General features: G+C 41.5%; 1 protein-coding gene across 2 annotated transcripts in view; it reads left to right on the top strand.

Moving 5' to 3' along the window:
• Window positions 1-14,011, top strand: part of PTPN14 (protein tyrosine phosphatase non-receptor type 14) — a 111,752-nt gene that overhangs the window by 42,374 nt on the left and 55,367 nt on the right. For both annotated transcript variants that reach the window (XM_032102977.1, XM_032102978.1), the window contains exon 3: window positions 3,805-3,974. In XM_032102977.1, the coding sequence (XP_031958868.1) occupies window positions 3,805-3,974 (170 nt within the window). The remainder of the gene's footprint in view (window positions 1-3,804; window positions 3,975-14,011) is intronic.

Raw genomic sequence — 14,011 nt, 5'->3', positions numbered from 1 at the left:
AATAAAGTGAGCTCTTAGGCCAGCATTATGTAAAAAGATGAGAAGAGGGGAGGAAGGGAGAGGAAAGACAAGGTCAAAAATGTAATTTTATAATCTTATATATATGTGCACAGATTATAAAAAGGATTTTTTTCCCCAGTATAATGGCATTTTTCCATTCTATTTCCAGACTAAGTGAACTAAGTACAAATCTGTTGTGAGTCTTCATGTTTCCTTCTCCTTTTTGTTATTTTTCATTCACTTTCTAAAATGTTAAAATGTTTAAAGGTGGTATGTTCTGATGTATTGTAAGTGGAGGAGAGGGCAAGAAGGTTCTTTCCAACCAAAATTATTCTTGTGAGCTAGATTTCATAATGGTATGTCCATCACTGTGATCCTATAAGCCCCAAACCAAAGCAGGAGGATGGTGAGCTGAGCACCACAGGCAGATGCTGATCACTGTGCAGAGGTGGCCCTTTGCTGCCATTCTGACCTTTACTTTTGTGCCTCAGAAGGTGCCCCTTTCTCTTAAGGCACAGCTGAAACCTGGGGTTCTACAGCCAGTTTGCCTCAAAGCGTGGCTTGGTTTGGCTTGTCTTGCCAGCAAAGCTGAGGGGTGGGGTTTAGGCAGTGCTTGGACAAAAGGCCTGCAGTGAATAATTGGCTGCTGTAAATGGCACCTTCCCCTCTGTTCAAGTGCCCTGGGACAGCAGGGCTTAATGGTTTTTTGCCTGGAGAAGCTGGAACTCCGTCTCTTTCTCAAGGATTTCTATTTAGTTGGGCTGCTTAACCAGGTGCCTTAATAAGCACTAAGCTGTGCTTGATGAATCTTTTAGAATGACATTTGGTGGTTTAGTAGTTTTCTGTCATCTCCTCTAGTTGACAATTCTACTTGTTTGGCCCAACGTAAAGGCAGGGGTAGTTCTGCACTTGCGAGTATAGCTAAGGCCAAATCCAAAACAAATACTTTGCCTCCTGAAATGGCAGCTATAATGTCATCTATTTTAAGACTTCCCAGTGCAGTTTTTGTATGTCCAGTGTTCTGACTCACCTTATTTTGAGAATCACCTTTTCATTGGGGCACAGAAGTGCTCTAGTTCTTGTTTGCTGCTTTATCAGAGGACCACAGCTCCTGGAGGAGTGTAAACCAGTTTCCTTCTACCAAGTGTGAAGTCATGCATGGTAGATAAGACAAATTTTAAAACTTTGAGAGTAATATGTGTTACTTCAGAGCCTGACAGCTGTAGGTGTAGATACTGATTCCATGGAAATTGGAGCAAAGTCAGTGGTTCACTTTGTACAGATGGACAAACAGACCAGCTTTTGGAATCAACCTAGTTTTCAATCAGCTGCTTACAGATAGAAGATCCCATTTTTTTATTCCCTCAACTTATTTTTGGGGTGCTTTGTGGACTGGAGAGCATGGCATGACTCGCATTCTGTAAGGCCACCTGGAGAGCCAAATGACTGCTCATAGCATGCTGAACTTGATGGTCCAGCTGTTCCAGTCCCACGTTCCTCCATTCCTTTTGGGGATTACTGATGTTCCTAAGGGGGAGAGTCTCTTCAGGCATTCACAGTAGTAGCTACAGAAGTCCTTCACTGTGGGTTCTTAAAAAACACTGATATTTTCAAGAAGTAAAGTTGCTGGTGACAGGGTGCTGATGTTCAGATAACTCTATGGGTTGTCTCTCCAAAGTGCCTGAATTTGTGACATGAGCTCTGCTCTGCAGTCAGTTCCTGTGCTTCATCTGCAGTAGCTTGATCCTCTCCAGGCTGCTTTCCAGGAAAACAGTTGTCTTTTAGTTGTGCAAAATGCATGCTGCCGTGTTTGCTCCACTGTACTGCCTGTAGTCTAGAGGTTTCGACCATGCATTTCATTTACTTCTTGTTCCTTGGAATTGATTCTGGATTCGGTGCTTGAAGAGTCTTTCTACTGTAGCAAATCTAAACTTGTGTTGTCCCCCAGCCCCCACTCAAAGGGAAGGGACTGTGCTCATTTGAGCTGTTTAATTGCAATACCTGAATTCCTTGAATAACTCTTCTAGACTTCAGAGTCTGAATTTTCCTAGTTGCTAGATGTTTTACAAGTACTTCACACTTTGAATTTGGGTTCTAGCTGTTGTGAATGTTTACTTTTTCAAGTAATATGGAAGCCCTGTTTTTGCATCTCTGTGCTGTTTCTTGCTGAGGATGAGCTGCCCTGCAGTGATTTTCAACTGTGTTAGAGTTTCCCTTAAGAGGTGGTAAAATCACTGGTTTTTTCTGCCTTCACAATAATTCCTTTTCTCTGCTGCCTCCACTGTCCCTCCCACCTTCATTTTAATCTAATTACTACCATGGTTGAGCTCATCAGAAAGAATTTTTTATCCACTGCCGACTACAAAGGGAGAGTAGACATATATCAGGGAACATGTATGAGGTTAGTTTTGTTTGAAGTTTATCCTGTGGGAGATGCTGACTTCTTGATTTATTTGTGCCCTAGATAGATTGATTTATTTATTTATTGAAGATATCTCTAATTTCTAGGAGGAAATACTACAAAAGGACAAGTTTGCTTCACTGTACCAGACTGAGCAGTGCTCAAGCTGTTTGTCAGGCTTAATTGAGGAATCAAGCTGAATTAGTTATCACCTTAGTTAAATGCTAGTCTGGACGTTGTCCAAAGTTGAAAATATGTACGTAATGAGGCCCTAAAGTAAGCACACCTGTGCTTGCATTCAGAGTTTTGCATGATTGTCTCTTGCATGCCCTCAGCTATAAAGCAGTTGGAGCAGTGTTTCCCCTGCTGGTTTGTTGCCGTTTGTAAACATTTAAAATTTTTGGTGTTGTATTACTTGTCCTTATGTCATTGTGTGCTAAGTCATGGTGTGTGCAATGGTTTTTATAGAAACCTCCTTACCAGCATGAAACAGACTGTTCATGGTGGATTTTGCAAAGTTTAACATCTGCAATTTGTCTGTTACAACGTTTTTCACTTTTTCTTCAGATCTGTAGTCATAGTACTTGATGTTTAAGTGTTTTTCAATAAAATCCTTCATGTTGGGTTCACTATTCCTTCTGCTTTAGTGCCAGCTTGTAGTATTTGAAGCTATAGTTCTGAGCACTGTTCTGTCTTGATTCCTCTTCACCAGCAGCAGTCCCATGTGGCTCATATGGTGGCTACTACAGCCATGGGCAGGAAACAGCTGAGGTTTCCAACCTGGTATTTCTGTAGAGCCTAGAGCAAACAACTTGTATGTGATATGCACATTCTAAGTGTATACTTGTCTGTCATAAAATGTTGTGAGTGCATTAAAAAATAGAAAAGTAAACATGTTCTGTGTTGGGTAAACGGTTCTACTATTGGTCAATATATTTTGACACATGCATGTGGGTTTGCATTCTTTATTTTTTGTAGTTGGAAGAGTCCTTGTCCTTTGCGTGCGGTGCTCCTGATCCAGAGTCTCATGAAGCCTTTGCACTTTAATTCAGACTTAGTGTTTGCTGTCTGTTCACAAAGCACAGGTGTCCCTTAGGAAGACAAAGACTCAGACACTTTCTGTAAATCATTTATGTCACCTGTGCCACAATGTCAGGTAGAGCTCTTCAATATGCATTTGGGAGAGATGGTAGGAGGCAGATAGTGCTCCATGAAGTATATTGCAATATTTTGTCATCGTCTTCAAAATTGTCCTACAAAAAAGGGCAGTAAAAAAGAAATTACTCTGATTTTGCATATGGAAAATTGTACACAATGCCATCTGTTCTTTCTTGCATTTGTGACATTGTGTGAGTGATCTAGCTGGCAAAGGTAAACTGACACTAATTTGTTTCTTTATCTAGACTCACTACTTCGGCCTTTGGTTTCTCAGCAAGAGCCAGCAAGACCGCTGGGTTGAACTGGAAAAGCCTCTGAAGAAGCAGCTGGACAAATTTGCCAATGAGCCTTTGCTTTTCTTTGGGGTTATGTTCTATGTGCCCAGTGTTTCCCGACTGCAGCAGGAGGTAACAAGGTACGTGCTTCCCTCTGTTCGCACTATTGCAACAGAGCTGGGAGAGAATGGGTCTGTGATAGAGCCACTGAGAGAAACAGTTGCTCTCTTTCTGGCATTCAGTATTTGCTCAGGTGTCCTCTGGTTATTTCCTTTCCTGATGATTGCCCAAATGGGAAAAAGTGGGAGAAGTCACCATTTGATTATGTCTGCTTGGGAAGAGGGGAAAAAAAAGTTGTCCCACTGAATGTGCATGACCAACTGCAGGGAAAAAATGGGAGTAATAGTTGTATGTTTGAAAATCTGACATAAATTTAAAAAGGACCATGCTTTTTCTTCTGTAACTTTCTACTGATGAAAAGGAAGCCACAGACAAAGGACCTCTATATAGAGTTTTAGTTTATTATTCTTAAGCCTACGTGTGCTTTGGTGAAAGTGAACTTTGGCATTTTTTTCCCCAAGTTTTGCTCATCCCACTCCTGATTTTCCCTTATGCTTCACAAAAAGATTAAAACTGTTAAGAGGGCATTAGTGTTTTAATTATGATCAGAGTGTACCTTTGCAAACAACTTCAGTGGGAATTACTCTTTTATTCAGAGCTCTGTGTAACAATACAACTGTTTTCAGGGGCTATTTTTGTAAACCACATCACTGTGTGGTTTTTGCACATCTGTGCTATATTGAAATTTAATAATACAAAAAAGGGAGTGAGGAGAAAAAAGCCCACCTCACTTTAAAAGGGGTGGAATTGTTTTCTTTTTAACCAAAATTATTTCATTTATCTAGTCTAGAGCAAAGTTGTATCAGCACAACTAAAGGTAAAGCCTGGAATAAGTGGGTGAAGGCTTCAGCGTGGCAGAAACTTTGCCACTGAAAAAAACGTGCTGTTGCTGAAAACCTGGAATTCAGCACATGGTCATAATAACTAAGGAAAGAAATATAAATAGTGGAGAAAGAGTGGCCTTAGTTCTAGAAGGCGTGCAAGACATGAAGCATTTTTTATATTGCAGATTGTGTATTTTAAAGGATCTTTCTTTGACACTGAACTGGAGAGTTGACGTTGGTAGGATGTGAAAAAGTTGTTTCTTGAAATGGCAGCTGTCAAGCCACCCTTTGACTACTGTGTATGCTGAATTCTTGCCAAAGAGTGGGATAAAAACATCATAAAACCTCAGTTTCTCTGAGAACAGACCAAATACTGATGCTTGTCTGTATCTGTGTGTTCCTGCTTTGCACGTGCTGGGAGAGGGAAGCCTCAGTACCTTTTCCTTCAGAATTATTTTAATGTGCAGACGGAATGTCTGAAATGTTGTTGCTCAATTTGTCAGCCCAGTCCTGGCCTAGTTGTGTGCAAGGAAGCATTGTAGCTACTTGGATGCTATTATCTCTTCAAGCTGCAGCCTGCAGTGCTGATTGCTCATTCATAGCTCACCTGCAGAGGTATATTTGCTCATTCTGCCCAGGTTGGTAATAACAAAGCATTTCAGTGACAATTGAACTTCACAGCACTCTCTATTGGAGTGGCTGCTGAATTGTTTTTCTTTCTGAAGTGATTGATAACATAAGCTGCAGAGTCTTATAAGTGCCTTTTATGTTTCTTTAAATGTGTGTAGCAAAGGCAGCAGTTTCCTAGAGGATTTCAGATATAGAATAGCCTGTTTATAGATTTGTTTGTTTGTTTCGCGGAGTGGAATTGCTGCACTGTAGATGGTGTGATGGCAGCAAGCCTTCAACTGTGCCATAGGTAGATTCGTGTTTGAAGCAATGGTGGGGACATGGAGGATTCTTTTGAAACAAATGGCTGAGAAAGGCTTAGTTTAAAACCTGATTAGATGGACAGATGGATGTGGGCCTGTAAGGGGGTTTTTTGGCTTTGTTTGCTCTTGGTAAACTGATTAAACATTTGGCTTTTTTTGACACTGCCTGCTTCTAGGATTAGACTTGATCGTGATACGATTACATGTGATGTTGAGGTAGGCACTGGACTCACCCACTCAGTGCCTATGTATTTGACTTATATTTAGGTACAAATGACAAATCTGTCTGAAATGCAGAACTTGTGATGAGACACTTCATCCCCTTCTGGGAGGCTGCAGAACCACCACAAACAAACCCAACCCCAAAACGCAACCATCACCAAAGGCCAAAGCTGCAGAGGTGATGACAGTACAGCCAGCAGTGAACCTGTCACCTCTGTAACCTTCTCTAAGTGGAAACATCTCCAGCCCTGAGCTTGCCTGGCTGTGTTTGGAGCTGGAGGTGAAACCCATCTCTCAGCCTAAGCTTTTAGTTAATTGTAGACTCGAGGGTTTCCAGGGTTGATTAATATTCCTTGAAGATGATGAAGTCTTCTGAGAATGCTTCAGCAAACACTGACATAATGCACAAGTATTCAAAAACTAGGGAGTTGGTTTGCTGAGCTGGTTTACTCTGCCTCTGATCTGTAGGATTATAGACTTGATAGCTGATTTTGAGAAATTTGTCGCCAAATTGAATACTCCTTCCTGTTCCCAGTGACTGCAACCTCCTGTGCCTCACATACTGTCATCGCAAAAAGGGAAAATGGTCCAAGTCTTTCAGGCTTTGTTGGTTGAGAGGAGCATTACTTAGGGTGTTGGTCACTGGCTCTGAGGTGGTGTTCCTTAATAATTTTATTTGAAAGATCATCTGACTCTTCAAAACAGTATGTGAACCATTTTGTGTTTGGTGGCTGGGACCAACAGGAAAAAGCCTGTTACCAATAGGACAGTATCTACAAAATTATAACTCCTTTACATCTTACCATTACTGCTGGAAGTAGGAAATGCTAATTATGCCTCCAGGCCCCTGGATTTTAACTGCCTGCAGGTGTTGGTAGTGGTCAGGAGCTCTTTGTGGTTTCTCTGGTAACCTCCTGTATTGACAAGCCAAGTGTCAGAAGGAGGCAGAAGTACAGGTGAGTAACACTGCCCCGAGCACTGTGTCCGACAGTGCTGGACAGACTCGGTGGAAACCTGCCCACATGTGATGTGCTGGGAGAGGAGTGGAATGGCAGTGTAGTGAGGAGTCACTGCTGGCTCTCACAGGGTGTCAGAGTGTGGGAGGGTCAGGTGATTTACTGCAGTGAAAAGCAAGCAGCAGTTGCAGAATGGTTGAGGTTGGAAGGTATCTCTGGAGATTGTCTGCTCAGAGCAAGGTCAACTAGAGGAGATTGCTGTAGGACCACTTCCCATTTGGTATGGAATATATTCATGGAGGGAGACATTCCACACCTACTCTGGGAAATCTAGGGTGTTCAGTCACCCTTGCAATAAAGGAGGGTGTTTATGTTTAGAAGGCATGCCTTGTATTTCAGTTTATGCCCAAATGACCTCATAATTCCAAATTGTGGATGGGTGCTGACCATGTAACTGGTTATTGAGGACCTGTGGAGCTGCAGGCACCTGTCATATAAACACAAGTTTTGCCATGTCTTCTTGTGGGATGCCTGTAGCTAATTTTGAGAGGTGTTTCTGATAATATGAGAGACGGCCTGTGGTAAAGAAAATGAAAAGACAAGGCTGTCAAAGCAGTTTATTTAGCTCTTAAGCTCTTTGAAGCCAACCTCTGAGACCTGCAAGAAAAGATGAGGCAAAGAGTACTCTGGGGAGCACATTAATTGTTTTAGTAGGTCAGATCTGACTCTGGCTTGCAGTTCTTTCCTTCTTTGCTACAAAACTGACACTTGCCTAAAGATGAAGGTATTAGTGGTGTGGTTTTTTTTCCTCTTTGGATGAAGTTAATCACTGGGACAGGGTAGGAAGCACCTGCAGGACATTGTCAGTCTTGTTCAATTTGTGGTTTTGAATGCAAATGCAGGGGCTACTCAGGGCAGTCATGTTTCCTGACCTGTGATGGATGCTTCCCAAGGATGTCCCAGGGAAGCATACAGAAAGCAGACACCAGTTGTAAAGTGCCTGTCTTTTCTTTCTGGTAGTGGCCATGACATAAATATTATTGCTATGCCTTAGTTGCAGTGCAATAGCATTGTACTCTTGGCATTAAGCCTTCTCCTAGGAGAGTTATTTCCTACCCTCTTATTTCCCTACTCTTTCTACTCTGTTTCTTTTCTCTTGAGTTGAGGCTCTCATCTGTATATATTCCCTGCTCTTAATCCTGTCTCTCCCAAAATCTCAGTGACTACAGCATCTCCCTGGCCGCTGGTCATGACATTCTACTGGTGCCCAGTCCCACACGTTTTCCATTTCCACAGATTAATTAAAACATCATGATAATTCCTTAAGGTGTCAGTAGGAGTTTTCACCATGTTATTATTGCTACAATTGGAAAATTTCTAGAAGAATTTGTGATAAACAGAATTAAAAAAACCAACCAAACAACAACCACAAAAATCCCTCTTCAGACTCAACGGCAGTTACAGCAGGAGTAATTTGGGTGGGAGTATGGGGATTGGCACATTAGCAAAAAGCATTTTTCATGGAAGGCTACTTAGACAACCTCTTTAGTCATCCAGCTGTTCTCAGTGAGCTGCCATCGCAGATGGAGATGCTGCGCATGCTTTTGGCATATTTAAAGCACCTGGGATCTGCATACTGTCTGATATAAAGCAGTCTTTGTGATGCCCTCTAGAGTAGATATTTGCATAGATTAGACATATAAATCTGCCTTTTATTTTCTGCTAACTCCTCAGAGAGGAGGCATCCTTTCAAGCATTTATTTAAAAAAAAGTCTTTGTACAGTGTCTAAAGTAAACAAGCTTACTTTCACTGTGCTCTTGTTCCAAAAACAGAGAACCCACACGCTCCTGTGGCTTTCTGAAAATGTGGGTGCAATGCTGCTTTCTGCACAATTATCAGACAATCCAGGGCCTTTTTCTTTTCCCCCTTCCCACAGTTCTAAGGGAAGACTGAAGTCACATTTCGCTCCCCACAGTAACTCTTTCTTAGTACGTGATACTGCTGTGCCTCCTGTGAAGGAATAAAGGTGTGCTTTAGTCTGGTTTTCTTCTTTCTTTCCTGGAAGAAGTTTTTGGTATCTTACTGGGTGCTCTGTACTCAGTGATATCCAGTGGCTTTTGTGCTGTTGCAGACTGGGACATAGTCCTGGGAAGTGAGAGCAGTTCCTAGTGTGGGTACCCCCGTGGAGCTGGGTCCCCATGGTACTCTGCATGGTGGGTCTGGCATGCATGACTCTGTAGGGAAGGACATGTTCCAGCATCTGCACTGTGCTGCATTGGGCTTCTGCCCCAAGTTCAGCTGTCAGCTCTGCATTTCCCCAGAAGAACGTGCTGTACAGCTTTCCTGTGAAAGGAAACAGTGTTTGGAATAGGATGGCTGCACCTGCGACGTGTGGGAATGAATGTGTTCGCAGGTGGAAAATTAGAGCCTGTGGCTCCCAGGCCTCTTTTCTGAATGGTCTGTGAAAATTCAGCCTCAACCTTACCCTCTTTTAACTAAGTGAACTTTTATTTTCTCTGTTATTTTTCTGCCATGCCCTTTTCTTCACCATTTCTTGTAGCTGTTTTTTTGTTCGTCTTTTAAGGAAATATTTCTTCTTTGCAGTTCCCAGCCTTTCCCTTTCTTTATTTTTCTGCAAGTGTTAGGTGAAGACCTTTTTAAGCAGAAGTTTCTTCTAAAGCATAAAGAGGTACAGACTCTAGGACTGTATGAATTTTTAAATTGTGTGAGAATAAATTAGAGGGGAAAAATTAGTGATTGAGTGCTTCATATTTACAGGGAAAAATGTTTTCGCAAATCTGTTTTAACAAATGCTGGATCTTTTTCTTTCGCCTCAAAAAAGTCCTTGTTAAATGTCTTGCCTACTTGAGCTTATCTTTGCTTTTAGTCTGCTGTGCTTTCTTTTTTTTTTTTTTTTTTGAAAAAGCTAAAGTTTCACCTCCTCCTGTGTAGCTAGCTTTTAATACAAGTCCAATCAGCTGCAGATTTCTACCAGTCACCGCTGTCTTTTCTGCTAGTCACTGCTCCTTACACTGTGCTTTTAATTTGTGTTAAGGCTGGATATCACATATCCTCCTGTGCCAGCCTGGTTTTGTGGCAAGCTCAGTGAAGTGGAACTCTTTAGTTGTTAAGGATGTAACATGTACATGTAACAAGTACATGAGGCTGCTTTTTATGGTTGGTCACACCTGCAGCTGGTGGCTGCAGAAGACTCTCTGTGTACTTTGGAGCTCGTGGTAGTTGGTTTGGCTTCATTGTCCAAAATAATTATTTTGAATATCACACTGTGCTGGAAAAAACAGCACAATGTGTACAATCAGATTTGTTCCAGACATCCTGGACTGCGCTTGCCTGAAGCGAGGACTGTGACTGGTTGTGTGGCCGTGCTTGTTACTACACCTCAGATAGACCCATAGGATTTTTTTAATGCCAGTGGTTCTCAAAAATGTACTGACACGTAAAAAATTTTCTGTGAAAGTACAGAAGAATAGCATGGAGGATGAGAGGAGAAGAGAGATGTGTGGTTTAGTTGAGTGGATTGGTAAATGAGAGAGAACTGAGTGATACATGGCAAATGGGAAGGTGGGGTGTTTAAAACAAAAAAAGTCCAGTTGGTCTCTTAAACCTGGAAATTTAAGTCAGAATTTAACCCTTCAGTGCTACTGGTGTGTAACAGAGTAACAAAGGAAAAAAGTTTAGTTTTCAGAGAGCAGATGTCTCACTGCTTTGTCCGAATTTGTCTCTTCCTAGGAGCCTTTTGTCAGTTTGTGTTTATGGTGTCCTTACCAACACATGTTTTCAGAGCATGCCTGCTGTCTTGGAAAGATGTTATCTGGAGGCAGGCTATGTAGTTTCCAGAAAAATCATTGCACTCAATGCCTGCTTTTCTGGGAAGTGTCATGGCCATGGTGCTTGTGCTGATCAGCTCTGCTCACACCACACAGGAAAGGCCCTGACACACACAGCCCTCCCTCTTGGCACCAGAAACAGCTGTGTGGCTTGCCCAGCTGGAAAGATGATGAACCTCCTCTTCACTAAAAAGCAATAGTGTTCTCTCCAACATAAATATGATATTAATGGTCAGAAGAGTCCTGTGTTTTTAACTATTTCCAGTTAAAAGGTTTGTCAGTTCCTGTTGTTTCTTAAATTGGGCTGGACCCTTGTGTAGTATAAACCAGTGCAGCTTCTTTCTTCTACTAGAATATTTCCCACTTTATCATTATATACATATACGTATATATTTTATAGAGAACTTTGGGTCAATGGACTGCAATTTTAAATGATTCACATGAATTAAAACAGTTACTGCTATACATGGAAGCTGTATCAAATGAACAGAAAAGGACAGGGTGGTGTGTAAGAATGGGAGACCTTAGAAATGGAAGATAATTTAATCCCATGAATCCCATCAAAGCTTTTGTTCTCAGCTAAATGATTTGGAGAGTCAAATTACTGGATATGTTTCTGCAGAGGAATGGTGTGAAACAACTGTGACAGGGCATGGGGTGCCAGCTGACCCATATGTGGTGATACTGTTTCTTTACTGTTTAAATAGGAGAACTAATAGAGGGTGCTGTAGGTAGTTGCTGAGTATTGAAAGACAGCAAAAGAAGAGTTGGAACAAGTACTAATAGAAGTATCTTATTCATGAGAGTATTTGTAGGATCTCATGGCGAGATCTTCTAGAGGAAGCAGTAGGAACTCTGGAGCTGAAATTTTATGAATTGACATGAGGCAAATAAATTTTTGCTGGAACAGAATTCCCTTGGTTTTAGATAGCTGTTAACAGCCTGCATGACCATACAGGCCCCAGTCTTGTTCAGGGTCCTCAGACTGATTGTCTCACGACTGGAACTGCACCCCATCTCCCAAAGCCGGGAGATAGGCAAGCTCTGGGATTCATTGCTAAGTGGAGCCAGGGAGTCCTGTGTCCTCAGGGATCTCAGCTCTCTTTTGTTGGACAAGATTGTGGGTGGGTCATGAAGTAACTTGGAAATGTCAGGCTTTTTTTTTTCTTTTCTTTTCTGTTCCTTTCCTTCCAGCTGCAGGAATTTGGGCTCTTGTTGCCCAGACAAGGGAGCAGCTCCGGAACTGCATGCAAGCTGGATGAGTCCTAAGAGCCCTGGGTGGCCACCCAGGCTTAGACAGTCTGGGATATTTGTGTTTTGATGCTCCTTTGATGGTTTTATTGTTTTGTTTTAATTATTAGACTTTTTTAATATTAGTGGCTACTGCAGCATAAAACACATGTTAGGCTTGTACCTGCCTCACTGTAAACACCCTGATACTTAATTAGCTTTCATGTTGTATTTAGAGGACAGCAACAACAAATAATGTGCAGTATTTGCCTGGGTCTTCTTGTGTTCATATTATTGCAGCATATGTGTTGTTTTGCTTTTCAGTAATATTTTTGAGTTGGTTCTTTTTGGATGTGTATTTTAGTGGATGTTTAAACTTTGACTTAAAAGTAAGAACTCCTTCAAGGCAGACCTAAGATTCAACATTAATTCCCTGTTTATAAAATATTTGCTGAGGAGGGCAAACATTTCTCCCAGCTGACTTTCTTCAGTGAATGGGGAGCTTGTTCTCTGTGTGTTGGTTATTGAAAGCTGAGCTCTTTGTGCCAGATATTTTAAGAAACTGTTGACGCTTAGATCTAATCTATTACATTATACTGTGCTTTTAGACCAGAAAGTGAATGTGTTTTCATGTATGTGGTTGGGCAGTACATATGTAGCAACTCTAAAAAATAGTGTTGCATAACTATAAATACAGTGTAGGATACTTCCAGCCTTCATTCTTGCTTTACTGTGTTTTGAAGGCAGTGGCTGTGATGGTTAGAAATGTTGCAACAGGAATGCCTTGGCATTAGGCAGATTCACATTTATATCTGATCATAAGGAAATAATACTAATTTTATGTTCTGCGGCTTAGTCACGTGTTCTAACATTGCTTTCCTGATGGGAGCTATTTCTACATTCAGTTTTAGAAGAACACATACTTTTGGAGTAACCTAGGCTTTTTTTATTGGGCCCTTTTAAAGGGAAGTAAAGATTACATTCTTTGGTTCTGTTCTTCTCAACTAGTAATGATAGACACAAGGTGAGGGGGCTTCCTCTCTGGTCTTAGGTAGTCCAGGTTGAATCCTTCCATGCCAGTTAAGATAGTGGAGGCATTTGCACTTGGGAAAAAGTACTTTGGATCTCCTTTTCTTGTCCACCTGGGCACGTGTGCTGTTGGAGACACTGGCTGAACCTTGATGTTGGATAAGCAATGTGGATGGCTTTTACCATGGTTGACAACCATGAATGATTCAGATTTTTAAGAAGAATTCTGCAGCTGGGTACAATATAGCCGTGTTATTGTCTATGTTTGAGACTTTTATTATGTTAGGCTTTTCCCTAAACTTTGCAGCTCTCGAAATGAGGTAACGATAGGAATTTCAGTCTGGAATTTTTTTATGTTCAAAACACAACTCAAACTGGACTGGTAATGAGCAAGTAAAGAAAGGCATGAAAGGTATGACTCCAAATACTCTATAGCTCTCAAAAACCAGAAGGAAAAGGAACACCTAGCTTTACCAAAGGAGTATCACTCTTCAATAATAGTACAGCTTTGAGGGGGATTGGTATGTGGCCTATGAAACTTCAGAGATGACAGTACAGTACTTGTGCATCCATTTCAAAAGTGCATCAGGAGCCAGATAGAAAATGTGGGTATGTGCAACAGGACAGAAGAGGATTCACTGAATCACAGAATCATTCACGTTGGAAGGGGCCCATAACAATCACTGAGCCCAACTCCCTGCTTCTGGCTGGACTACCTAAAAATAAATCATGATTTAAAGCATCATTCAGACCGGTACTGTAGTCACTTTCCTTGAGAGCCTGTTCTAGTCTATGGGTGAAGAACCATTTCCTCATGTCCAATCTGAACTTGGAATCACAGAAGAATGATGAAATAATTTGCATTGGAAGTGACCTTTAGAAGTCATCTAGTCCAACCTCTCTGCAATGAGCATCTAGGTCAGGATGCCCAGAGCTCCATTCCATCTGATCTTGAATGTTTCTAGGGATGGGACATTCACCATCTCTCTGGGCAACCTGTTCCACCACTCTCACT

Source organism: Corvus moneduloides, chromosome 3 (genome assembly GCF_009650955.1).
Source record: "Corvus moneduloides isolate bCorMon1 chromosome 3, bCorMon1.pri, whole genome shotgun sequence".
Taxonomy (NCBI): Eukaryota; Metazoa; Chordata; class Aves; order Passeriformes; family Corvidae; genus Corvus; species Corvus moneduloides.
Note: the sequence above shows the minus strand (reverse complement) of the source record. Positions and strands in the feature narration are given on the sequence as shown.